Below are 27,002 nucleotides of genomic sequence, written 5' to 3'. Positions count from 1 at the left end.
GCTTCTGCCTTTGAGGAAGGCAGAATCCGAATGCTCAAAGGCCTTGTAAATGCCAGGAAGGGCTCTGGAAGTTGTAGTTGAATACTATCTAGAGACCAGTCCCTTTATTTATGTTATATTCAACCCAGATATGTCTCGCAAAAGCACTTTGAAACCAAAGGATCCCGGTTTGCTTCTATGGAAATTGTTGCTACCGTTGCCATTGACCCCTGGAGTGATGTGTGGAATTCTGTCAAAAGGCCCTGAGTTGTACAAGGCTGCTTGTGGTGCTGTTTTCCAAGTATACAGCTGCCTCAGATTTCTTAATTACAATGATGAAATATGCTAGTCGTGGAAGCAAATGAGATTAAAGCCAATTAGTTTACATGTGCATCTGCTTCAAAAGCTGCTTGCCTATCATATTTTATTTCCAAAACCCTAGCCTCCCTTTACACAAACTTTTTAACATGCTGCATGACTCTATGCAGCTATAACAAATTTACCACATAAGCAAAGAAATACACCATTGCTTTTATTAAGTGAAGGTTGCATGCCTCTTGATTACATTTCTGGAAATCTACCCTTTGACCAAAGAAAATTCTCTTTATTATTCAGACTCCTAGGAGCCTTTATCTTATTTACTCTGGCCTGCAGCTATAATGTTTTATTTTTTGCTTATGAATATGTGTGTGTTTGTGTGTGTGTGTCTGTGTGTCTGTGTGTGTGTCCATTTATGTGCTTGTGCAATTCATCAGCCTCTCAATATTTAGTATAAATATATATGTTTCCTTAAACATCTTTGAGTGCTTTCTGCCTTGGGCTTTTACAGCCCAGCAAGATTACTGATATGGGAAACTGTCCAGTCATAAGGCAGGCAAGCGGAAAAAAATTGAATCATAAACTGTAACCACTAATAGTTTAAAAAGCTAATAAAAGCTCAGTAACCAATCTGCCTTCTAGCTCTATGCATTATTCTATCCACAAATCCCATGAAACTGAAGTTTCTGTAGTTTCACTCCTCTCTTTTTTAGTTAATGCCGTGTCAGTGTTTACCTGCCACTTTCTCAATCATTTTTCCCCCGTGAAAGAGCTTTCTGCATTTCTACCATTTGCTCTGGATTCTGGAGAATTCTTTTTGAATTTCCCTTGGTGAGGTCTCTGCAGTTAATATTGTTTTGGAGATAACAGAAGATAAAGTTGGCTGTACGGTGGGGTTTTTGTTGTTTTTGCCATTACATATTTCCTACCACACTAAATCTCCTTAGGTCTCTGTTGTACATGCTAGACTGAGAAAAACCATGAAGGAACATTCTCATGCTATCTTGCTTCAGGACTGAATTGTCATAGAGGAAACGAAAGAGGCTGCAGACCACTAGAGAGACATTTGAACAATGAAAGCAAGTTACTCAAAGATCTACTATGGGCACCTTGTGTTTTCATTACTGGAAGAACGTCATTCTGTGCCCATGAGAATTTTGAAAATGTCTCTCTGTGAAATAAATTTTGAAATCAGTTCTACTGATTAAGCATGGCTGATAGGGGGAAAAATGGAGATACACGCTTACCATCTTTATCAATTGGACGCTGCCCCGAGTCACCTTATAGGTCATATAAAAATTTAATAAATAAATAAAAATAAATCTTTATTTGCTGTTTAACTAGATGTTGTTGAAACTAAGTAAACCCCTGTGTAGGAGGAATTAATTCTTAGGTATGTTGTGTCGATCTCAAATCTGTAACAGCAGCTCCCAACAAGATAGCTTAATTCTCATAGAATCTCATTAGTCCCATTTACTGCAAAGAGATGGGGGATTAAGTTGAAAACTGCATATGTGCCTTTACACCTAGTTTATAAGTGAATATATTAAGACAGGCTTCTTCTTCTGTACCTTTGATTTTCTTTCTAATTGTCTTTTGATTTGGAAGAAGCTTGCTTCATGTTTGAAGGTATGAAAAAAACACCCCTATCCCTGTGCTGCAATGTGTAAGAAGTGTCTATTTCTGTTTCAGGTTGTAGATAATTTAATTCTGGTACAAGATATTTTGAATTTTTAATAGTTACAGAAATGAGGGTTCTCTCTGCACAAAATGTCGGCTTTATACAGAATAAAGCCATCATAATCCAGAAGTCAGTTTGATTGCTAGTTGGATTATACCCATATGATCAGACAAATGCTTGAAAATTTATGGTGCATCCATCAATGTCCAGGGTATATGAAGGAACAAGTAAAATAAGTACCCTACCCCCTATAGCAGTGATGGCGAAACTTTTTGGCACCAATGCCAAAAATGGAACACTTTGTGCAGGCTCGTCTGGGCTGCAACCAGGAGAATGAACTTCCAGTTTCCGGTGTGCATGCTAGAAAGTCTTCTGGTTTCAGGCACACATGTGCACGTGCTGATCAGCCGGATGGCGCATGTGGTCACACTGGAAAATGGAAGACCAGCTCTTCTAGTTTCTGGCACTGTTGCACGCACAAAGACCAGTTGATCGTTGCATGTGCATGCATTCCAGAAACCTGGAAGAGAAACAGGTAACACCAAGCATGCCAGATGACATGGCTCTATGTGCCACTTCAGGCACGTGTGCCATACGTTTGCCATCATGGGGCCCAATAGGCATAAAAATATAAATTGATTGTATCAATTTATCTTTCCAAAATTGCTGTTTTTAATAGCCTGTAGAAAGCAAGGGGGCTGATCAGATTGTGCATTCATTGCCACTTAACTGAGCCCATGCACCTTGCTGCTAGTCAACCTGTTCTTCTCTTCCTTCCCATCTTTACAAGCATTAGAGCTTTCTCCAGAGAGCTAAGTCTTCACATAATGTGTTTGAAGTGGAATAATTTGCACCTGGTCATTTGTGCTCAGGGAGAACTCAGTTGTTTTGATGAATGATCCACTTATTTGCTTTCTTGACTATCCATAGTATTCTTGGGAGTCTACATCAACACCAGAATTCAAAAGTGTCAATACTTCTTCTATTCTGCTTCTTCAAAGTCCAACTTTTACTTCCATAGAATGTCACAGGAAATACCGTTGCTTGTGTAATTTTTATCTACTGTCTGTAGGTATAGACACATCACAGAATTTCAATATATTTTCAAAGTCCTTCATACCTGCACTGCCTTTATTCTAATCTACTGTGTATTTCTTGACTGCTCCTTTATTCTTGTTAGTTGATCCTAAACACAGAAGCCAATCACCACTTTGATATCTTTATTGTCAGTTCTAATGCAGATTGCTCTAAGTTTGTCATTAGTTTATATTTAATTTTAGACTCCTTTTTTTTACTGTGCTCCTTAACTTTTATTCCTGGAGCTTATAGATCCTGTGCATTTTCAGCTGTCAGTAAATCAGATTTCTAGGAGGCAATTATTCCAAACTACAAGTGCACCAGTAGAAAATTGAGACCCTGTGAGCCTCTGCCCCCTTTATTTCTCAGAAGTTGGAAACTAGTTCTACACAACATGTAAGAGTCAGGCAGATAAGAACAATCTGAAGAGGACCATCCAGCAAATACCTCAGTCCCAAGACATGTTGGGCTTTAGCAATCAAGACCTGCAGTTTGAAGTACATTTGGAATAAGTGGGCATGAATTACCTTTATGAAGTACTCATGTTTTACGTGTTACAGGGAGGAGGAAAGGAGGAAGAATCCTGTCTTCTTAGAAATATCCTGTGTTGTTTAGTTTCTTAACTAAGAGCCAAGGTGGCGCAGTGGTTAAATGCAGCACTGCAGGCTACTGCTAGATCAGCAGGTCAGCGGTTCAAATCTCACCGGCTCAGGGTTGACTCAGCCTTCCATCCTTCCGAGGTGGGTAAAATGAGGACCCAGATTGTTGGGGGCAATATGCTGACTCTCTGTAAACCGCTTAGAGAGGCCTGAAAGGCCTATGAAGCGGTATATAAGTCTACTGCTATTGCTATTGCTATTAAACTTTGGAGGAACCAACTGAAAAAGGAAACATCTTAACATACTTCGATCCAAAACAAGGAAAATATGGTGCTTTATCATTGCTATGGATCATTTAAAGAACTCTGCAGTGAATTTTGACTAATACCTTTTTATTTTTTATCCAGTGGCTATATATTTGTATCCCTTCCCATGATATTGCCTATCGGATATATAATTTATCTACAAAGCCCATGATAACAAATACTGCGTGAGAATTAATAGCTATTTACTCCCGTTATTCTGTTGATAATCATTTTATTTCAACGTTTGCCTTTAAGATACTTACTCTTTGCTGAAAATTAATTAAGCGGACTGTCACAAGGTAGTTGGGAAACTGAAGTTTGTTTTTGTTTCTCCTGAGTTGAAGAATTTCTTTGTAATAGGTATTCAAAATCATCTGGCAAATTTCCCACATATAACTGGGTCACCCATTATGCTTTGTTGCCTAATGGAATAAACAAATACCTGTGGAGATTTTGCTTCACTCTGCCTAATGATAGGAATTCTTTTATAGAGTTTATAGTTTCTTTTTGATATGCAAGTGTAAAGAACAGATATGGATCAATATATACTGTCATGGGAAGAAGGAAGGTGCTTATGAATAACACAGAGAAAGAAAGATAGATCGATATGCATGTAAATAAAGAAGGGACCTGGTGGCTCAGTGGCTAAGACGCTGAGCTTGTCGATCACAGATGTTGGCAGTTTGGCGGTTTGAATCCCTAGTGCCGTGTAACGGAATGAGCTCCTGGTACTTGTCCCAGCTTCTGCCAACCTAGCAGTTTGAAAGCATGTAAAAAATGCAAGTAGAAAAATAGGAACCACTTTTGGTGGGAAAGTAACAACGTTCTATGCACCTTCAGCTGGCCACATGACCACGGAGGACAGTGCTGGCTCTTTGGCTTTTAAACAGAGATGATCAACACCCCCCCCCCTAAAGTTTGGAATGACAAGCACATATGTGCGAGGGGAACCTTTATCTTTAAAGAATCTGCTAAAAGAAAATATCGGTATGCAAAATAGCCAACCAAATTAGTGTACATTTTAAATTAGACTGTTATACAGCTTAGGGAGGAGTTGCAATATAGAGCTATTATGGAAAAATGGTTGTAACTATCAATTTGCTCTGTGACTCCAGTGCAAAAGGGCAGCAAAATGCAGCAAGAAAAGATAAATGATGCCAACCAATTTTAGTATTTATTGCTTTTGCCCTTCTCTATAAAATTAATTTTATTGTGGCTTAAGGATCCAGACAGTTTTAACTAGTTACCGGTATTCTAATAAAACACCGTAACAGAAAGCCTTTTAAGCATCTATCGTTGTCATAAACAAATTCAGTGCAAAAGCCATCAGCCTGTTCTGCCAATTTGGTTTATAGCTTTAGCTTAGTCTTTGCCTCCTATAGCAAAGCAGCATGTGTAATTTCATTCTTTGGGGATAAAACTATGCAGCTATCCTTTTGTTTTCTCAATACTGAGGGAACTGAGGATACTAAAGTTTTTGACAGAGAGTAAATAGTTGGAGTATCAATCTCAGACAATAAAGTGCAGATAAAAAATAATAATAATGATAGAAAATCATAGGATGATTTCAAGATGTTTAAATGCAAGTCAAGATAGTGTTTCGGTGCACTTTCAGTGACTCCTATACCAGGAAAGGACACTATATTCATGCGTCTGCTTAACATTTTTGTGATGTCTAGGGAATAGGACAAGGCATTTTCAAAGGTTTTGCTTCCTGAAAAACACTTGGTGTACTGATAGATCCTTCTAAAAGAACACAAATATAATTTCAGAATCACTATATCAATAGGTATGTTAAGAAATATGAAATTAACCTTTAATGACGCATGAGTTCCATATGGCCAAAAGTGTTTTGCTGCCTGATTTTCGTTTGTACTCAGTTCCAATGCATCTCATGGTTATGTCCAACAATAGTCAACCAGCATTGATGGATTCAGTTGCCTGATATTGCTGTGGCAATGTCATGGTAAAATCGTACACCATGTTTGTCACTCACTGCAGCTAGATTTTTAGGAAGAATGTCCAAGTGTGAATGCAGAAATGTATTCAGAACTTGTATGTAGTTTAGTACTCTGTAATTACCAAGAAAATTTTTAACAACATCCTTGAACTGCTTTCAAATGATTTCTGTGGCCCCACCAACAGATATTTGAACTACTTGTCATTGATGCCATCTGATCTATTTTGGACCAACACAAAAAACCTTTCTTAATCTTGGCATCAATTATTCTTAACTATATTATACTTTTTATATGTGGCCCAAGACAATTCCTCTTTATTCAGTGTGCCCAGGCAAGTCAAAAAATTGGAACATAACTGATCTAAGTGGATGGATGGATGGATGGATGGATGGATGGATGGATGGATGGGCAGGCAGGCAGGCAGGCAGGCAGGCAGGCAGGCAGGCAGGCAGGCAGGCAGGCAGGCAGGCAGACAGACAGACAGACAGACAGACAGACAGACAGACAGACAGAGAAATAGATCAGGGGTGAGTGGAATCAGGAGTTCTGCATGTGCAGAACTCCAAAAAAGATGGTGGCAGCAGCACCAGGGAACCAGTTTGGGGGCATGGCCAGCCTGGGTCGCTTCCGGTTCTGCAACCCAAGCCGCCATACCACTACCAGTTCAGCCGAACCAGGCCCAACTGGTAGGAAACCACCTCTGAGATAGATAGATAGATAGATAGATAGATAGATAGATAGATAGATAGATAGATAGATAGATAGATAGATTGATTGATTATAGGTAGATGATAGGTAGGTAGGTAGGTAGATGATGGATGGACAGTTCGCAGTAGATATTTTTTCTTTGTGCCCTAGAAGAGAAATAACTGCCACTACATAGGATCTTCTGAATGGAGGCAAGCATCTTCACCACTAGGCCACCGTGTCACTCAGTAAAATGTCCAGCTTCATCTGTTTGCTCCAACTGTACCCCAAACTAAGGAGTTACAGGGTGATTAAAAGGGGGGGTAAAAATTGATAGACAGACATAACTTAAGTAATTTGTGGATTAAAATTGACCTTTCAGACCTATGAATATTCTTAATAACTTTGGAAGAATGTCTTAGTAAGTCTCTTTGCATTGAACTTGAATCCTGCTAATTTCATAAGCATATTCAAGTTGCTTTCTTGACAATCATAAAGAAGCAGTTTAACCCTGCTTTCTTTGGGGATGTTTTCTTGACTTTCCTAAGCTTGAGTGCGCCCTTTGTGATTTCTTATGCACTTGCTAATCAAGTCTGACTTTTCTCAAGTGCTTTGCATCAACACAAGCCTATTGGGCATGCCATCTAACTGGGCTTCCAGCATTGTAAACAGTGAGTGTGGAAGGAAAATGCAGTGTTAAATATTGATAGTGATATTAACGGCAGGCATTCACGAAAGTGTTAGGTGATAGATGAATATTTCCATTAGAGAGCCAGTTAGCACATATTTAAGAGGTTGAATGCATGAAGTTGGCATATATTTATAGTAGCTACTGCAGTATTAATAGCGCCTAAGCTACTTTCTTTGTCAAGCAAAGAGGATTGTGTCTTTGCTTTAAGCCTTGTGTAATTATTTATGGCACTATTTATGCAACATGTTGAACCAGTTAAAATCAGTAAGGTATGTCGCTATTCTTAAATGGAAATCACATGTTGAAATGATAGAAATATTATTATATATTTTCCAAATATTCTGTTCTAGATGCTCCCAGTTTTTAGTGCCCCTGTTCAATCCATGCATTAAGAAATTCATGGTCTTCTTTCTCCAGGGACATAGACCCCTGAATGCAGCTTCAAAAATGCAAGAATTTTGCTGTCCCCTAATTTCTAACTGTTCCTTCTTCCCTTTTTTTTAGGTTATATTGAACAGCCTTGCACTGTACCTTGCCCATTTTGACTGCAATTAAGTGACTGGTCTGACTGGTCTCCTTGTAGTTCATCGTGTGGGACAGGATGTGAAATTCGGTCCAGGTGGCTTAAGGAGAAGAACATACAATGGAGGGCGTCCTTGTCCAAAACTGGATCCAAAGAATCAGGTGAGGTGTATCATTAAAGCCAATATACCAATTTGGAATTGATCATCTATATCCAAATCATTCTATGATTGATACAATAGAATCCCTTCCATACGAAAACTCCCTGATCTGGTTGTATAGTTTTTTAACTGTCTCTTTTATTGCAGCTGCATGCTAGGATAGCTAAACTTTTGAAAGGTTTTCTATTCACAAAACTATTAACACTCCATAAAGATTATTCATTAATAAAAGCATATCTTGTCTCCAACCCTAAAACAGCAAAGTCTGGTCAGTGAGATCAGACACTGCGAATAATATTTAAGCCATCTGTGAAGCCTAGTTTTTTTCCTAAATTATTCTTTGAAGATATTTCCCCCACTAATTCAATTTCACTCATTCTAATAAGTTTCTGTTTGACAATTACATGCTAATTTTCAAGTGTGTATTCTATTATAAAAGGATGCCAATATAAATGGGAATATTCAAATGGAAAATTAGGAGTAAAATATTTTCAATTAATGTGTAATTTAATGTAATAAAGGAACTTTGCAGTTAATACAGATAGGAGATTATTCCCTTCATACAATTTAAAATGTTAATGGTTTTTAAAGACTATTGAAACCAAATCAGCGGTTGTCTTCTTTCTTTTCTTTCTTGATGTATTTTCTTTTAAAAAGGTCAGTCTCGATTCATTCTACTCTTTTTATGTTTTTAATTCAAATATAGTTGTGTTTGGAAGAGCTTTTAAGTTTAGAGCATCCTAAATAGGGCTATGCAGAATCTTCCAGAGATTTGCCTCGGAGCCCACACAAAGAATTTCTTTTCAAAGTTGGCTGAAGTAGCCTTACTGTTTGCTAGAGTTATATGCCTGCTGTATGAAAAGAGGTTTTATTCATACCTGTTTGGAAGGTTCGTTCAACCCGAACCTGAGTTCAAAGAGGAAATATATCTGTCCAGAAAGAAGGAAAATAGTATCAGCTGTTTCTTTCCTTCCTCTGATTGCAATTTTGACCTGGTCATTTTGGCACAATCATATGTTAACACAGAGCAAGAAAATATTTCAAGGACAGCTTTTGTTCCTAGGCTTAGTTCATGTACTACTCGCACATGTTTCTCTTCATCCATCCTTCATCCTATTGTGTTGAATAGTAGCTGTGATGCTTAGTCTATGTGGGTAACTCTGTAGTTATTTACTTGGGCAAAGAGTTTGTTGATTGGAAAAAAAAGGCTGATCAAAAATTATACACACACACACACAGACATATTGGCCCTCTTTCAAAATAAATGTTATATTCATGAATGGAAAGCATGAAAATATTAGAGTCATCCTGTGTCCAGTAAGGGTTAATTTAGACTGCACTTGTGTGTCTAAATCATTAGACCATCTTATTTTTGTGACAAATGACTGGGCAAAACCAGTTATTCTTTGTTGGTCTAAATCAGAGATGGACATGTCACCTTCAACACTCTTCAACATTATCTGTGTTGGTAAACTCAAATCTCTAAATCTGAAACCAAAGCATCAGCCACTCTAGATTACATGATAATAGCAACTCCAGATTGCTGGTTACATAGCCAGCACATGTACCACCCAAGATAGCCAACCCTAACTGGTGGACTTCTAAATGTGATTACCTTTCTGAATTTCTAACCAGTATGGCCGCTAACTGTGAATTCTGAAATTTGTAGCTGAGCATAATTGGAAAGCATTAGGTTGAAGAAACTTGTCTTTATTATTACTTTTCAAAACCTTTCGCTCTCGAAATTTAGATTCAACTTAACATTAACATTATTCACTATTTTTTAAAGAATTTTATCCTGCTTTTAAAAAGAAATATAAACCTCAAAGCAGCAAACATTCCAATAACATTTCCTACTCATCTTTCTCCACAACAGCCCTGTGAGGTGGGATGGGTTGAGAGAGGGAGTGTGACTAGTGAAGGTCACTCAGCTAGCTTTCATGCTTAAGACAGAACTAAAATTTACAGCCTCCTGGTTCTAGGCCAAACGCCTTTACCACTACAACAAACTGGCTCACTTTTCATCATTATAAGCTTCATTATAGATTATTATAAGCTTTTTATTATTGCATGTGGATTTAATCAGATCTCTTTATTGTTTTTATTGACTTCCTCACATTTAATACATAAGGACTAATACAGTAGAACCAAACCCCAAAGAAGTATAATGGAAAATACTCAAAAAGATACATAATGCCCATTTCTCAAAGTTTTCCTTCATGAAACTGAATGATCACAAAACAAGTAAAATGAAATCTCACCATAAGTAATGTGGAGATGATAATGTCTTGAAAAACATATTGAATTATACTTCTGCAGCCAGAGTATCATGTTTACATGGAAATTAAAACACATTTCTCTTGCCAGCTTTTAATAACACATTTGTTTCAGCAGGTCTTTGAATAAAACTTTGAAAATTGCACTTGATTACTAATAGCTAGTAATGTTTGTGTTCTTGTTTCTTTGTAAGGCCTATTTGGCCAACCGTCTAAGTATAATGGCATGTACAAGCTTCTTAATATGGTTTACAAAAATAATATATAATGTACCCTGATTCTTACCCATTTTTTCAAAAAACAATCTCACTATATATTATCTATCTATCTATCTATCTATCTATCTATCTATCTATCTATCTATCTATCTATCTATCTACAAAGAGTTATAATTTATTTTATGATTCATACTTTGTATGAGATTTTCTTTGTCATAAGAAAAGACTATATTGTATATTGTTAGTTGTTGAACTCTTCACATTTGTTACTGTTTTAAATTTTAGCATCTGATGTGGAACTTGACTAGGAAGTCAATATGAACCTCAGGATGAGATAGGAAAGCAGTTCCAATTTGTTTCTAGTGAATTTGTTTTTCTCAGTGACATTTCCTAATATTACTTAGAAAAATGACAAATTACATCCTAATATGAAATGTCCCATTTTTTTGTCAACAGGAATTCATTTTTGTGGGGTTTTTTGACACTCTTGAATGCAGTACATTAGTAAACCCTATGCCATGTGATTAAAACAGAGCTTTTAGAAGTTTTCTTTACTCTCCGTTTTCATGTGATAAAACATCCTAATGCAATGTTAAAAGGCTGTGTCCGTGAATGAGGAAAAAGTCATCTGTAGCAACTGATCTTAAATATCACTTCAGTTCTAACAGCATGCCGAGGATATCACTGGCTAATTAAGGCTATTAAATTTGCCAATTTCAGCCAAATCATCAGAAATGGCTTTGTAGTGGCCTATTCACCAGAGATATGTTTCTTCTAAGTAGATGTACCAGATGCTTTTAATGGCAGCTTTTTATGGATGTCTTGATCAATGTTTAATTTATTTGTTATCCATTTTCTGGAGTCATGGCATTGGAAGGTATCTCAGAGATCATCTAATCTAACCCCTTGGCTCTCTGCTAAACATTTCAGACAGATTGTCAGACCTGTCACAGCTTGGATATTTAGGGGGGGAAAGACCCATTGTAGTAAGAGAGGTATAACTTTACTGAAGCCAAGTTGGTTGCAGTGTAGAAAAACCAGATCTGAATATTCCCACATAAACCCAGTGCTTTTATTTCCTCCTGGACCCTTCCCACATAGTCTTTCGTAAATGTCCAATGGTGTTCAGACTAGGTTTTTGGGAACAGTCCTAAAATTTTGTGCCTCTTTGGTGGGCATTCGGATACCATTCTCACGCTTCATGGCACGACAAAACCGCGCTACGCAAAATAGCGGAGATTAAATCGCGTCGCTAAAGCCGCGATGTCATCACCGCGCGTCATCACCACCGCGACAACAGCGCGGCGACAGAAGGGCGTTCTACATGCTTCATTCTTTGCCTCCAAAGGTAGCCCTCCTCCTCCAGCTGACAGCGGCAGCGGGCACGGGGCAAAGCGGGCTGCCCAGCAGCAGCAGCCCACGGGAAGGGTCCAGCACAGCCGCGGGGGGCAGCAGGAAGCCTGCAGGGGGGGCTGAGTGGGGCCGCCGACACCGGTGGCGGAGGAGGACGCAGCAGCGGCGGCGGCTGAGGCTCTCCCAGAGCCGGCGAAGCGGGCTTGCCCAGCGGAGGCAGGCCGCCCTCTTCTTCCTCAACAACATCTCCTTGGATGGGCGGCGGCTGCTGCCGGGCAAGCCCGCTTCGCTGGCCCCGGGAGAGCCTCAGCCACCACCGCTGCTGCGTCCTCCTCCACCGCCGGCGTCGGCGGCCCCGCTCGGGCTTCCTGCTGCCCCCCGCGGCAGAGCTGGACCCTTCCCACGGGGCAGCCCGCTTTGCCCCGTGCCCGCTGCCACTGTCAGCTGGAGGAGGAGGGCTACCTTTGGAGGCAAAGAATGAAGCATGTAGAACGCCCTTCTGTCGCCGCGCTGTTGTTGTGGCGGTACAGTCGTTTTTTTCTTAGCGCTTCAGACGCCGCAGATTTGCCTCCGCGCTTATGTCGGCGCGGATAAGGGCACCGCGGTTTTGTGGTGGAACCCTCACGCTTGGGACCTTGGATCTGACAGGCTCTGTTCTGGGCTGGCACCTCTGGTTCCTCTCATCCTGTCATCCACCCTCCTTTTCTTTTATGACGGGATGCCAGTGAAACGAAGCAGGACTGAAGCCATGCAATGGCAGACCTGACACAGATAGCAATCCAATTTTTGCTTAAAGCCCTCCATTGAAGGGAAACCTATCAACTCATGACTCCATCAAGTGCTTGACATTTCTTACCATGAAGAAGTTCCTTCTAATATCTAGCTTAATCTACTTTCCTGTAACTTTAACCCACTGTTTGGGACACCATAAATCAGCCTGACAACAGCTAACACTGAAGCTGAAATTATTCTAGTATCTTTGTCTAGAGTAGAAAAGAGCAGAGTGAATAGATGCCTTGCCTGTCCTTTGGCAGAAAGTTTAATTCTTCCTCTTCCCTTTCCCTTTTCCTTTTTTAGAAACATACCCAGTGACTTTTAAATTATACACACACCTTTTGTAAATATTCAAATTGCTATACATGCTGCCACCTGTAGGTGTTGCAGTATGGCACAGGTTGGTTTTTCCTCAGCCTGATTTACCAGTGTGTAGGATTACCATCAATGAATTTAATGCAAAAATATAGGGAAAACGCTAAATTGAAGACACAAGCTTCAAAAAGATTGGTTGAGTCACTTGTAGTGCTTAATTTTGTGGGTACTTTTTTGTCCGTGAAAGAGATCTGTCTGCAAATAACTCAGTTGCAAGTTGCCTGACTTTAATGCCCTCTATTCTTTTCCATAAATATCAGCACAACTGACTTTCTCAAAACCACATTCTCTTAGCCCATCAAGGCTGAACTCCATTCCTTACGTAGCTGAAATGTCATGGGGGAGGTCAAGAGAAAAATTCAGAACCCACTGGTTTTCATTATTCCTTTTCTCTTCAACCATGTGAGATTAAGTGCTACACTTGTATGAAACATCTCAGTAAAGTTCAGAGTTCTATGCTGAAAGCAAAGTTTCAGTAGTCAATAATGTGTAGACTTTTATGAAGCAGCCGTGCTCTGCACAATGGAAGGCACACATTCTCAAGTTGCTTCCTGTTGCCATGAACCATCATCAGCTACCTTTTCTAGTAGCTGGAAAAATGAGTATTTCCTTGAGTGAGATGACAGGGTATATAGCTCACCTATACAGAAGCCTCTTCTGGTTACTGGAAGTGCTGAATGAGGCATCAGAGTAATAAGGAACAGTGCATCAGGCTCAGTCACTTACAGATACAATAGCTTTAAAGGTGTGATTTGCACAAACCTTTATAGAAGTGAAGCTTTACATAATTTTAGTGATTGTTCAATCTAACATAATAGTTGGTTTATTAAATTATTTTGAATTTTATGCTTGGACATTAGGCCATATACTAGCAGAATGTTATAGCACTGATTGGACAGATTAATTGAGTCTTTCAGAAGCAGAAGTATAAAAAATAAGCTATACAGGTGTACTTGCAGAAAAGATACACAAAGGCAGGGTTTCAAAATACATTTCTTGTTATTTTATTACCTCAATATGTACAACTCCTTGGCAGGTTTCCTATAGCTTAATTAATGACCCTTCTCTAAATTGTGGAATGTATATCCGAAATCTTCTGAGAAAAAGGTTGCACTTCAAGTGGAACACATGATCTTGAAGTGATAAAAAAGAAAGTGGGTTAGTCCAAATCTTTTCTTTTTTACACTTTTCTTAATCCATATTCTTCCTTTGAGTTAACTCTCAATTTTTCCCATCATTTATTTCAATTCTCGGAAAAAGATGGTTGAATGCCTCTCAAAATCAAGGATCTATGCTAGGGGAAGACTCCATAAGAAGATGATATTTATGTCTCTTCATTGTGATATTATTTTTAAACTATGATTATAGGGGTCCTTGGTGCTCTCTGAGCTTGCTTGTTTTCTTGCAGATGTTTCATTGATGTAATGAGATAACATCATCAGTGTTAGTAAGGAGTGCTGTTTGCTGTCAGATTATATTCTGGTGTCTGCCTTCTTTGTAGGTGGGGGAAGTCTTAGAGATTCTTGATTGAGCTGCTTACTAATGGCTCTTTGGCATTCTTGATTGGGATATTGCTTACTTGATTGTTGGTCTGAAGTTATTCTTGGAGTTAATCTATGTTGATCTGTGTGCTGATTACTACAGTGGAGAGGTGCTGGAGACTTTTTTTATCTTTTGGGCTGGTTGATTGTGTCTTTTGCATAGTCTATAGACGTTGTTAATGTCTATGTGTCTATTGATGTCTGATTTGTCAGAGTACAAGGCTTCTAGAAATTCCCTGGCATTTTGGGGCTTGGCCTGGTCTGGGATTGTCACATTTTCACAGTTGAACTATGTTACCATGTTATACACTGTCTAAAAGTATTCACTGGTCATCTAGGCCCTTCATTTGAGATCCAGAGAAGAAGAAAGAGATAGAGACAACTCCATAGTGCCTTAAAGCCACCCCTGAAGCAGTGCTCATGACAGGATACCCCATTCAATTTAGCCTTACATCCTGCTGCCTCTTGATTGTTTATGTGATCATGTAATATAATTACTAAGCTACTGTATAAAATCCTCAATGATCCATCATTTTTTGAAAGTTAAATTGGAATTTCATATAAATAATTATGCTGGTTTGTTGATGGAGACCAAGCTTAATAAAGAGACCAATCCTGCATTAGACATTCATGAATAGAGAGAACAGAATAATTTTTTACTGAATCAGTCAATTGACTATACAACATTTTAAAAATAATACAGAGTTAATCCTAATCTGATCTAAAGATTCTGTCTTCTTCAAAATGTCCTTTGAAACCAAGAGAATGGTCTTATAGTAATATACAGGTTTGTTCCTTGCAAAAAGTAAGACAGTTTCTCTCAGATGTCCCAATATTATTTAGTTTATTAAGTAAGAATCTGAATAACAGCATTTTCTGCAGAACACATTTTGCTAGTACAAAGATTATGTCCAATGTCTTCAATGGCCGGTACTCCACAAATATACAATCTTCCTTCAAATGGAAAGGAGAGTTGAGGACGGGACATTTAACCGTTCCAAATATGGGGGATATCAGCAAAACCAAGCAGGGAGCCCTGAGATGTTAAATATATTGCACTGAATTCCTAAGTTGTTTCTATCCTGGGTTCATACAGCCTTGTCTCTAAGCAGTTTTTAAGAAAATGTTGTTTGGGCTGAGATGTTGTAACATCAGTTTGCATGGTATTTTTGTAGACATTGCTTGCTAACTCATCCTCCCATTTGATAGTTCCCTGCTGCTATTTTCCGTCAACTTTCATTCCAGAAAAGAAACATGCCAATTACTCTCATCCCTGTAGAGATGTGTGCAGTGTCTGTGTGTGGGACAGGAGAGGAGGGAGTAATCCTCCTCTGCAAAGCCACCAATGAATATGCAGGGCTTGACCTAAAAGAAAAGAAGATATGGAAGGCCAGAAAGATAGCAAACAAAGGAAAGCACTACTTTGAAAGTGGAGAAGAAAAATGTACTGGGAGGTCAATTCATAGGCAGAGAATGACTCCAGAGTGATGCCTTTTGTTCTTGCTCTCCAAAATGATTTTTGGACTTCCCTAGAGTCCTGACAATTGTCTATAAGAATAGTATTGCTGACATAGGATTGATGTTGATACAGGTAGAATCATATGAAAGTTTGTAAATATCTCAATCAGTTTGAGAATAGCAATAGCATAGCAGTTAGACTACATACCGCTTCATAGGACTTTCAGCCCTCTCTAAGCAGTTTACAGAGTCAGCATATTGCCCCCACAGTCTGGGTCCTCATTTCACCCACCTCGGAAGGATGGAAGGCTGAGTCAACCTTGAGCCAGTGAGATTAGAACGCTGAACTGCAGATAACGTCAGCTGAAGTGGCCTGCAGTACTGCCCCCTAACCACTGCGCCACCTCGGGAATATTTAATGGTGTTGTGGAAGCATAGTGATCTAGCAGTTAAGCTGCTGGGCTTGTGAAAACCAAGAAACAACATGACGGAGTGAGCTCCTGTCACTTGCCTCAGCTCCTGCCACCTAACAGTTCAAAAGCATGCAAATGTGACTGGATAAACGGTACCACTTCGGTGGAAGGTAACAGCATTCCAAGCACCTCAGCCTATAAATCATGCTGGACACATGACCATACTAACGTCGTCAGACTACACTGGCTCCCTTGGCTAAGAAAACAGAGATGAGCACCAACCCTAGAGTCACACATGACTGAACAGGGTAAACCCTTACCTTTACCATTGATGTTGTGAAAGGAGATAGTTCCAAATGAATTCTTTGAAAGAAGTTCTAATCTGGTAAATTATCAGAAGATCCTATGTCCTCTTTTTAAAGTATAGAAGCCCAATCTCTTTTGTACATGTGAAGACGAGAACAGTCAAGACAGAAAGTGAAACACCCCAATTTTCCTAGATTATTAGTCTGAGTACCATTTCTGTTTCCTCATTTGGATCTTCAATGATGTTCTAATCATTTTTTTTTAAAAAGTTTAAAAGATTTTTATATTTATCTTGAGATTTTGCTCTGATGAGCAAAATCTAATGGGCATACCTCTTCAACTGGTTGAATATATGAATGTGACACATTTCTGAGTTGTTGGAATTAGATAAGAATCTCATTAAAAGTTTAGAGTATGATCCCAATTACAGTTTTAGAGTGATTGTCAAATGTCAGAGCCTGTCTGAGGTGTCTGAGAAACCATTTCTTCATAGAGAAGGGCAATTTGGTAGCATAATGAGCAGACATTTGTTGCACATAATAATAGTAAGGCCAATTCAGGGCCTTTTTCTGTTCTGCATATAAGGGGTTTTTGGAAAATCACTATTTTATCAATGCACTCACCTTGCGCTCACTTTCCCTTTGGTTTAAGTGACTGAAATGGGAAAATCTTCATTGTCTTACATCACACTTTTTGAAGTAGGGTAGAACATAACCTGATTGGCTCTAGGATGTCAAGCAAATAACATCCTAATATTATATTATATTATATATTATTAGTCTTCCCAAACTCACACTTTCCAAAACTTGGGGAACTCTTCTTGTTATTTGCATTATTCCCGTCATATATTGTGAAGTTTGCAGTTTTGCATTTCACCCGCCAGTTCATTGCAATCTGCAGCATTGGTGGGGCATACACCCATGACTCGCATGCATTCATGCAGGCGTTTTTCAGTCATCCTCATAGCCACAAGCCATTTGGCTGAGAGCGAGTTTCCATCATGAAATGGATTCCACATCAGCTGTACCACCTCAGCCTTAGTTCTCTCATTTTGTCTGGAATTGGGGCAACTTTGAAGGCTTTCTCGATGTCTTTTTTTATAATATGATCATCTGATCATTCACATTTCTGTTGTGCACAGAGCCTAACTAACAGTATAATAATTCTGGGAAACTAACCTCCCAGAATTAATAAATGGTTATATATTGTGAGAATTATACTATGAGTACAAAGCTTGCCAAATATTGGAAATTATTTTGACAAAGGTGATTGGGGTAAGGCCCCAACCCAAGGACGGCATAGAACAATGAGCTGCGGTGGACAGTGCTTAGAGTGCGGTTACTGCGGGCTACTTCTGCTGACTGCCAGCTGCCTGAAATTTGGCAGTTCAGATCTCACCAGTCTCAAGGTTGACTCAGCCTTTCCTCCTTCCGAGGTGTGTAAACTGAGGACCCAGATTGTTGGGGGCAATAGGCTGACTCACTTAGAGAAGGCTGTAAACCACTGTGAAACAGTATATAAGTCTAAGTGCTATTGTTATCCAGCCAAATTCAGTTCTTTATTTGCTCCCTCCAAATAGATAGAATTTTGCCAGATTAACCCTTTACTACGCTCACCCAACTGCTATACCTTGGGAGATTCAAGAGAGTAGGGATCCTAAATATTTTCCTCTGTCTCCTATCTAGCATCGGATAGTGTTGATTCTTGTCTCACCTTCCCCTCCCTGCCTTGGAAACTACCATTTCACTGTAATCCATCACACTACCTCCCTCCTCATAGGTGCCATCCAGCACTGTTCTGTTTTAAGCTGTGCAGAGTCATACAGAGGTGAGAAGGGCAGTGATATAAATTCAATACATAAATAACACACACAAACACACACACACACACCACACACACACACACAACACAACACACACACACACACACACACATATATATATATAATATATATATATATATATATATATATATATATATATATATATATCTTTTGACATATATTGGGACGTGGCCAAAATATTCTGTGTATGCACAGCACTTTTCTGATTGCACAAGAGACAACAAAATCCCCTGGGTTGTTGTATGTGTGTCCTCAAAAGCATCAACATTCTCTATCCCAGTATGTGAAAAAGTATATTATGTATGAAGAAGGATTGGGGAAATAACCATCCAGTACCAAAATGCACAAATACCTAGAAAGTAACTCTTAGCCATCAAAGTCAAACGTGGCATCTCTTTCTCAAAAAGAGAAAAGTATAAAATGTTTGGGTTCTTGAATGTCTCAATCAAGATTTGAGGATCCTGTGTCTGAAACTATTTTGCAAATAAAACTTTTTGTAATATTTAAATTTAGACCATTATTCTCTGAAGACAATGTGAATGTCATTTAAGGATTAAATACCAGTTTACCTACCGTGTGAGCCACCCTCAGCTGTTGTGATTTGTTTTTGCCTTATAAAATATATGTTTTATAAGTCCTAGAAATTAGTTATTATATTACTCTAGGTGACCTGTCCTTATCACTCTAGTTACGTAGACCCCCTAATTTATTACAACGGACTTTGGAAACCTGTGTGTGTGTGTGTTTGTGTGTGTATTTCTACTTCCGAAAATTTTGAAGAAGTGCTTTGTGGAGCACCAGACAATCTGTGACCTCTTGAGTCATCCTTTCAAGGATATTTTCTTACCAGATTCCTCAATCTCTTCAACCATAACAGATCTTCTAATGCTTTTCTAACTGCCTTCAATGGAAAAGTTAGAATGCATTCAGAGATGCATCTCCCTTGAAAATAGCCCATCTTGAACTGTATACCACAGTCAAACGTCAGGACGGTAAATGTTTTATGGCATTTTGTTTTAATGTCATAAACCTGTGTTATGATTCTTTTTATGCCATAAAATGTTTTATAAAATTCACCAACTTTCCATTCCACAGGAGTCATAGGTCCATTTTTAATGCATTCTGTAAGCTAGCCCATTTTATGTACTTTGACCTCAGAAGGTTTTCCCCTGTGATACACTGTTTTGTCCCATAAGTTACAGGAAAGAAAATTTTAGTACTGTATAGATTCTTCAGCATTCTGTATCTGATTATGAACTATTGAGTAGTTTTCTGATTTGAGAATTGAAGAAGTACTTGTGTTCTATAACTGTACTACACAAACAACTAAGAAGTGTAATTTGCATTATGAAAATACTTCAAAGTAAGATTATGTGGATTTTATAATATGATCCATTTTAAATTAACTACTTTGAAGTTCCTTTAAGGTTAATAGGAGAAAGTTAAGCTCACATGCATTTCACTTTCTCATTAAACCCGAAGAGCTTTCAACAATAAAGTTAATTTGTTTCATACCCCCTATTTCTGTGATTTAAATCAGGTTGAACTAAATTCCATTGCTGAATACTGATTTTTGAAACAAAGTATCAACACAATATATTAATACTGCAGAAATATAATTGTTCTTCTATAATTGACATATACTGAAACATCTAGTAAGCTAACACAGAGGTGTCAAAATCATGTGGACTAAAGTTGACAAGGACCATAGTTCATCTTATAAATGCATGCTTTAAGAAGTTGTACTATTTGGGTCTATGGGTTCTCCCTTCATATTTTATGTTACAAAAGTTATAAAATTATTTAAATATTTGTTAAATAAACATTAACCTATATATACTGAAAGCTATATATAATATAAACTAGCCATTAGCCATTCCTTTCTCATTGGCCAAAAACTTTAGATTAACTTGCCATTTATATGTTAGGCAGAGTACCCAAACAGTGAAACAACATTGAGATCAGAAAATTGACTGAATTATGGCAAAATATTGGCATAAATTAGTATTATAGCAATAGCAATAGCAATAGCAATAGCAGTTAGACTTATATACCGCTTCATAGGGCTTTCAGCCCTCTCTAAGCAGTTTACAGAGTCAGCATATTGCCCCCAACAACAATCCGGGTCCTCATTTTACCCACCTCGGAAGGATGGAAGGCTGAGTCAACCTTGAGCCGGTGAGATTTGAACCACTGAACTGCAGATAACAGTCAGCTGAAGTGGCTTGCAGTACGCACCCTAACCACTGCGCCACCCTCGGCTCTTATATTATAGTAGGCCATACAGTCAGCCGGATATTTACACTGAATTTGGCATTTTTATCCACTTAGCGAGGCCTTCCAAGGACCTGGATGTTGTTTCATGCTGTTAAAGGTATCATCAAGATGTAAGCTGTTCCAGTAAAGCTGCCTTTTGTAATTGACTGATGGAGAGTTGAATGTGTTCAAGTGGGGCTCCAGATGTTTGGGAGCTATTAGGCACCTATTAACTACAGGTACTATAGCGACTTTCTTTTGCAACAATCATATCACTTGTATTTGCAAGTGATTTCTATTTTGTGATTTGGCTCCATTTCTTTCTCTTCTATTCTGCTGTCTCCAGATATTGCCATGACCACTATTTATATTTTTAATTTTAAAAATCTGCCACTATTGTAGTTTTAATATTCTCAGCTTTTTCCTGTGAATGTTTGCAGGAGAAGTTTTATCCATTTAGCTACTGTTGTTGTTCAGACGCTAAGTTGTGTTCAACTCTTTGTGACCCCATGGACCACAGGACGGCAAAGCCCCGCCCCCATCCTCCACTGTTTCCCTGAGTCTGCCCAAAATCCTGTCCACTGCGTCTATGACACTATCTAGTCATCTCATCCTCTGCAGTCTCCTTCTTTTGTCTTCAAATTATGTGGTAAGACCACACTTGGATTACTGCATTCAGTTTTGGTTGCCACAATGTAGAAAAGATATTGAGAACTCTAGAAAGAGTGCCGAGAAGAGCAACAAAGATGATTAGGGGACTGGAGACTAAAACATCTGAAGAACGGTTGCAGGAACTGGGTATGTCTAGTTTAATGAAAAGAAGGACTAGGGGAAACATGATAGCAGTGTTCCAATATCTCAGGGGCTGCCACAAAGAAGAATGGATCAATCTATTCTCCAAAGCACCTGAGAGCAGGTCAAGAAACAATGGATGGAAACTAATCAAAGAGAGAAGCAACCTAGAACTAAGGAGAAATTTCCTGACAGAACAATTAATCAGTGGAACAACTTGCCCATAGAAGTTGAGAATGCTCCAACCCTGGAAGTTTTAAGAAGAGATTGGACAACCATTTGTCTGAAATGATATAGAGTTTCCAGCCCAAGCAGGGGTTGGACTTGAAGACCTTCAAGGTCCCTTTTCAACTCTGTTATTCTATTCTATTCTATTCATGTACCTTCATGCATGTGGATGATTTTCATCTGAGCCACTGTATTTATCAGGTTTCTAATTCACATGGAAGCTGATCTAGTTTTACTGATATAAAGATTGAACTTAACATAAAAAAGTGTCACAATTTGAGTGTCCTAGATGAGTAGATGGAGTGAATGAAGGTTCTTACATTGAGAGTTTCAGTTGACAAGAGCCCCTCAGCCTACAATTTTTGTGTCTTTGGTACATTTTGTGCCTCTTGGTGTCTCAAAGATTTACAATCTAGAGTTAGCATTTCTCAGTCATAAATAAATTATTGGATGACATCAAGTGGTCTAATCGTACAAATGCCATAACCATAATGCAATGTAGTAGTAATGCTCCAAATTGTCAAGGCAAATGCTATTAAATATGGCATTTACCATGCCATTCTTCATCAAAGCAAGGTCAGAAGATATTTGAAAAACTTGCTTCTGATAATAGGGAATAGGGAACATGGCAGATATGGGTTACTCCGGTTCAGCCTGGTTCAGCCCAACCGGTAGTGGTTTTTTGGCCTGGGTCCACAGAACCGGCAACGACTCAGGCTGGCCACATCCCCAAACCAGTTCCCTGGTCCCTGCTGCCATTGCTGGTACGTAGTTTTGTAGTGTGCGTGCATGTGCAGTTTACTGTAAATTGTTCTGTGCATGCGTGAAGAACAATTTACATTGACACTGTGCCCGCCCGTGCAGCGGCACGCACGAAGCAAACCGTTAATAAAAGCAGGAGCCACCCACCTCTGGAATGGGATTCTTTCAGGTCTTTCTGGGAAGCATCTGCAGTCTTTATCATATACTTTCTTGGGCTCTGTGAATTGCATTTATTGTTGTTGTGAAGTCCTAATATTGCCCTTCACTGGTCCAAAATTTAGGAAATTTTACTGATTCAGATCATAAGTCAATCTAGATCTATATAATCCATGTTAGCAAGAAGAATTTTTTCCAGACTTTTAAATAGAGTTTCCAGCCTTGTCTAGTGACTGAGCCTGCATGCTCAGAATTAGAAATAACAAATAGTTATTAGATATTTTCCTGAAACTAGATTACAGAGTTTCAAATTAGTATAGTGGTCAATGCATATTAATTCCAATTATAAAGTAGCTTTTTATTATGCCAGACAAGTAACCAAAAATGCATTGCATGGTTTATGAAATAAGGGATATAATGTTAACATATCAATTGACAAATTTCCTATTGCAGGATATGTCATATTACCAGATGATACCTCGTAGCACTTGGCATGGCTGTTTATTCATTTGAGATGCCATCAAAGGCAAATTTCTTTTTAAAAAAAGTGTTGTTTCTCTCAGCCGGTAATTCTGAATAGCAAACAAAAAGATATATGTAATTTGCAAGTTTCACCTAGAAGAAATAAATATCTGATAATGGCTATTTTAGCAACTTGAAGCCATCTGTGTGTGTTTGTGTGGTGAATTCATTCATTAAAAAACCTCACTAATAAATTAAGTATAATTGAGAGGCTCCCCCTGAGACACAATATAAACACTTTGTGCTTGATTACAAATATCATAAACTGGGCCGCAAAGAAATTTGGTTGAATAGATTGTGATGCATGTCAAGATAAAGATAATAAATTTAAAAGAGCTTAACATGTTGTGCATGTGAATCTGAGTTGTCTGATTTATGCATACATGTTTGCCTTAAACATGTGACCAGTCTTATTAACAACAGCACTTAGACTTATATGCTGTTTCATGGTGCTTTACAACCCTTTCTAAGTGGTTTACAAATGTCAGCATGTTGCCCCCAACAATATGGGTCCCCATTTTACCAACCTCAGAAGGATGGAAGTCTGAGTCAACCTTGATCTGGTCAGGATCTAACTGCTGGCAGTTGGCAGAATTAGCCTTCAGTACTGCATTCTAACCACAGCACCATCATGGCTTATTAATAATGCCTTCATGGCTAGCAGATTGTCCACCCATATGCTAACTTTAAAATTATTCTGCATATTTCTGTCTTTAGAAACCTCAGATAAAAATATTGATTTCCTTATGTGTAATTTACAGGAACATTGATGTCAAAGCATAGAGTGTTTAGATAAGAAAATGCAAAAGGGGAAAATATAGATACAGTATATATAGAGAGATGAAACTGACTTATTTTTAGGGAGACCAGCTCTGTGGTTTTCTGCCTTAACTGACAAGAGCTCTCCAAGGTCTTTGGAAGAAGCCCTTCTTATCAAAATGTCAAAATGTCTTACCTTTAACTGGAGATGTCGAATTGTATCACTATCAATTTGGTTGTGCTTGTTATCTTACTTTGTGGATTTTCAACTTATATTGGAGCCAACTATTTTTTTTTCCTTGGAATCTTAAAACTTGTCCCATGGCATTCAAATTGATTGCACTTCTTAAAACCCTTGATAACAATCTTAATAAAGCAAATCATAAAATGTCCAAAAATAAATTCTGTTTACTCTACCTGTAACAACTGTACTGATGGAGTAAAGAATGGAAATTTTGTCATGGATTCCTAAAACTTAATTCTATTACTCAGTAGTGGTGTATCACCTTGAGATGCCCTAATAATAAGCCAAAATCAACACTGCATGTGAATTTCATAGTACATTGCTAAATTAGCTGGCATGGCTGACAATGTAGATGTTTGAATAGATGGTATTAATTGGCATAACAAGTCTTTTCCAGCAAAAGTTCTTTTGTGATTATGTGGTCAAAAGTCAGTGAAAACCATTTCTTTAATTAACACTTTTAAGCTACTCATATTAAATTCAACTGATTAAAACTTTCTGTAATTAACTTAGTCACACAAAGAGGTTAGCACCAGAAATCCAAGATTCAAAAGAGATATCTCGGTAGCTATAGGCAATACTTCTATTGAACTCAGTGAAAGTGAATTTGCTTTTGTGTGTGATTTGGGGCAGTGGGGTGGGGAACTTCTATAACAAATAGACGTAGAGTTTTTTATAGTGTTTGAACTTTTCACTTAGTTGGTAATTATTTCTTGGGAATAAGTTCTATATACATTATATATAAAAAAGATTATGTCAGGAAATGTGTCCAGACATCTTTCTTGGTAAATATGCATTGATTCAGGACAGAATTTGGACTAAACTATTCATCATCCCAATTGTCTAGAATCTGACATGGACTTCTGTTGGAGAAGGCTACTGGTTCACTTGTCCTACTTCTTATCTGATGTAATGTGTAACTATTTATTCACCTATTTATTCAGTACACCTTAGCCTTGAAAGCCAGATGGGTGACTTTGGACCAGTCCCTTCCTCTCAGCCCAACTTACCTCACGGGTTGTTGTTAGGAAAATAAGAGGAAGAAATTGTCTTGGGTATGTTCGTCACCTTGAGATTTGTTGTTGTTGTTAGTTGCAAATTCGTGTCCGACCCATCGTGACTCTATGGACAATGTTCCTCCAGGCCTTCCTGTTCTCTACTAACCTCTGGAGTCCATTTAAGCTCACTCCTACTGCTTCGACTCCATCCAGTCACCTCATTCTCTGTCGTCCCTTTCTTCTTTTGCCCTTGAGCTACTTGTGCAAATAATAAAGGGGGTTACAAATAAATAAAATTCCTAAAAATACATTTATTAAATTTTCCCCACCTCTATTATTTTATCAGTAAAACACAGCAACAAACATACCTAATATTCCTTCCTCCTCCTATTTTCCCCACAACAGCAAACCTGTGAGATGAATTGAGTTGAGAAAGGGGGATTGGCTCAAAGTCATCCATTCAGCTTTCAAGTCTAAGGTGGGGACTAGAATTCACAGTCTCCTGGTTCCTGACTGGTGCCTTAACCATTACACCAAACTATATGCTCGAAGCAGCTTTACCACTGGCACCATGATGTAAAGATGACCAGATTTCAACCTTTCTTTAATAACACAGAAGTTTCCAGTCATTTCCCTGGGAAAAATGAAAAGGGTCAAAGTTAAGAAATATTTCCACAAGTCTTATTATACATCACTGGGTTGGCCATGTTGTTACAAAATTCAGTCCACATATCAGAGATTAGTGCACAAAGATTCTAACATAAAGCTCTAAAATTGGCCAGGAAACTTGCATTTATACTTGCTCAGAAGCAACCAATTCAGATGGGAGCAGTAAAAATAGGATAAGGTTGGTTGGCTGGTTGTTTAATTTGCTGTTTTATAAGATGCATGTTGTGACTGCTGTCTTCAACTTTTTTTCACTGGCAATATTGAGAAACAGTGATATACAAGTTAACCACGAGTCAAAAGGAAGTTTACATAGAAATACTCATTCCTTTAAATAAATTGCTGTAGATTTTCTCACTTTGTATATCATCTTTTCCTGATGGGATATTAAATGAAACAAATGATCTCATACATTAATATTCTGTTCATGCAGTTTCAAATTGCCTTGAATGCTTTGCCAAAATCACAGCAGTGCTTTCTGCTTCACTACTTTTACTTGAGGACAGAAAATAAAAATAAATATATCAACAGTTCATTATACCCTCCTTATCCAAGGCAGCACCTGTGATAACTTTTCGTTTAATCTGCACTTAATACATAATTTGCCAGAATGATAATCTAAATTCACTTCACTTGTTTAATTGTGGCTGTGTAAAAAAATGATTGGTTGAACAAAAGATACAACCAGTGCATAATCAATTAGCACTTTCAGTCTATGCAAGTGTTAAATGGAATTGAGGCTTTTTTTTACACACGTGACAACTTGGGTGTTCTGTTTTGCATCTTCCAAAGATGCTCAGATTGTGTTGCTGATTTTAAAAAAAACATGGGAAACCACCCTGGTTGAAGCCCTCTGCTTATCCTCCAAGGAGATAACATGAGTATATTAAGATTTGAGAGGCTCATTATTTGACTCTGACAATACATCACAAAATTAAGAGCAAAAAAATTAGCCCCGTGTTCTGCAGTGATGGCATTACAGCTCTTCAAGTGATGGATAGGATTTTTTCCAAACCAACTCAGAAAAGAATGAACAATTGACATAGAAAAGCAAGCCCTTTCTGGTAATACATAGACTGGG

General features: G+C 38.3%; 1 protein-coding gene across 1 annotated transcript in view; it reads left to right on the top strand.

Annotated features, from left to right (window-relative positions):
- Positions 1 to 27,002, top strand: part of THSD7B (thrombospondin type 1 domain containing 7B) — a 466,316-nt gene that overhangs the window by 308,981 nt on the left and 130,333 nt on the right. Inside the window, 2 exon segments of the mRNA XM_032209475.1 lie at positions 7,803 to 7,933; positions 7,935 to 7,982. Coding sequence (XP_032065366.1) covers positions 7,803 to 7,933; positions 7,935 to 7,982 — 179 coding nt within the window.

Source organism: Thamnophis elegans, chromosome 1 (assembly GCF_009769535.1).
Source record: "Thamnophis elegans isolate rThaEle1 chromosome 1, rThaEle1.pri, whole genome shotgun sequence".
NCBI lineage: Eukaryota > Metazoa > Chordata > Lepidosauria > Squamata > Colubridae > Thamnophis > Thamnophis elegans.
The sequence above is the reverse complement of the archived record's forward strand: the minus strand, read 5'-3'. Positions and strand labels throughout refer to the sequence as shown.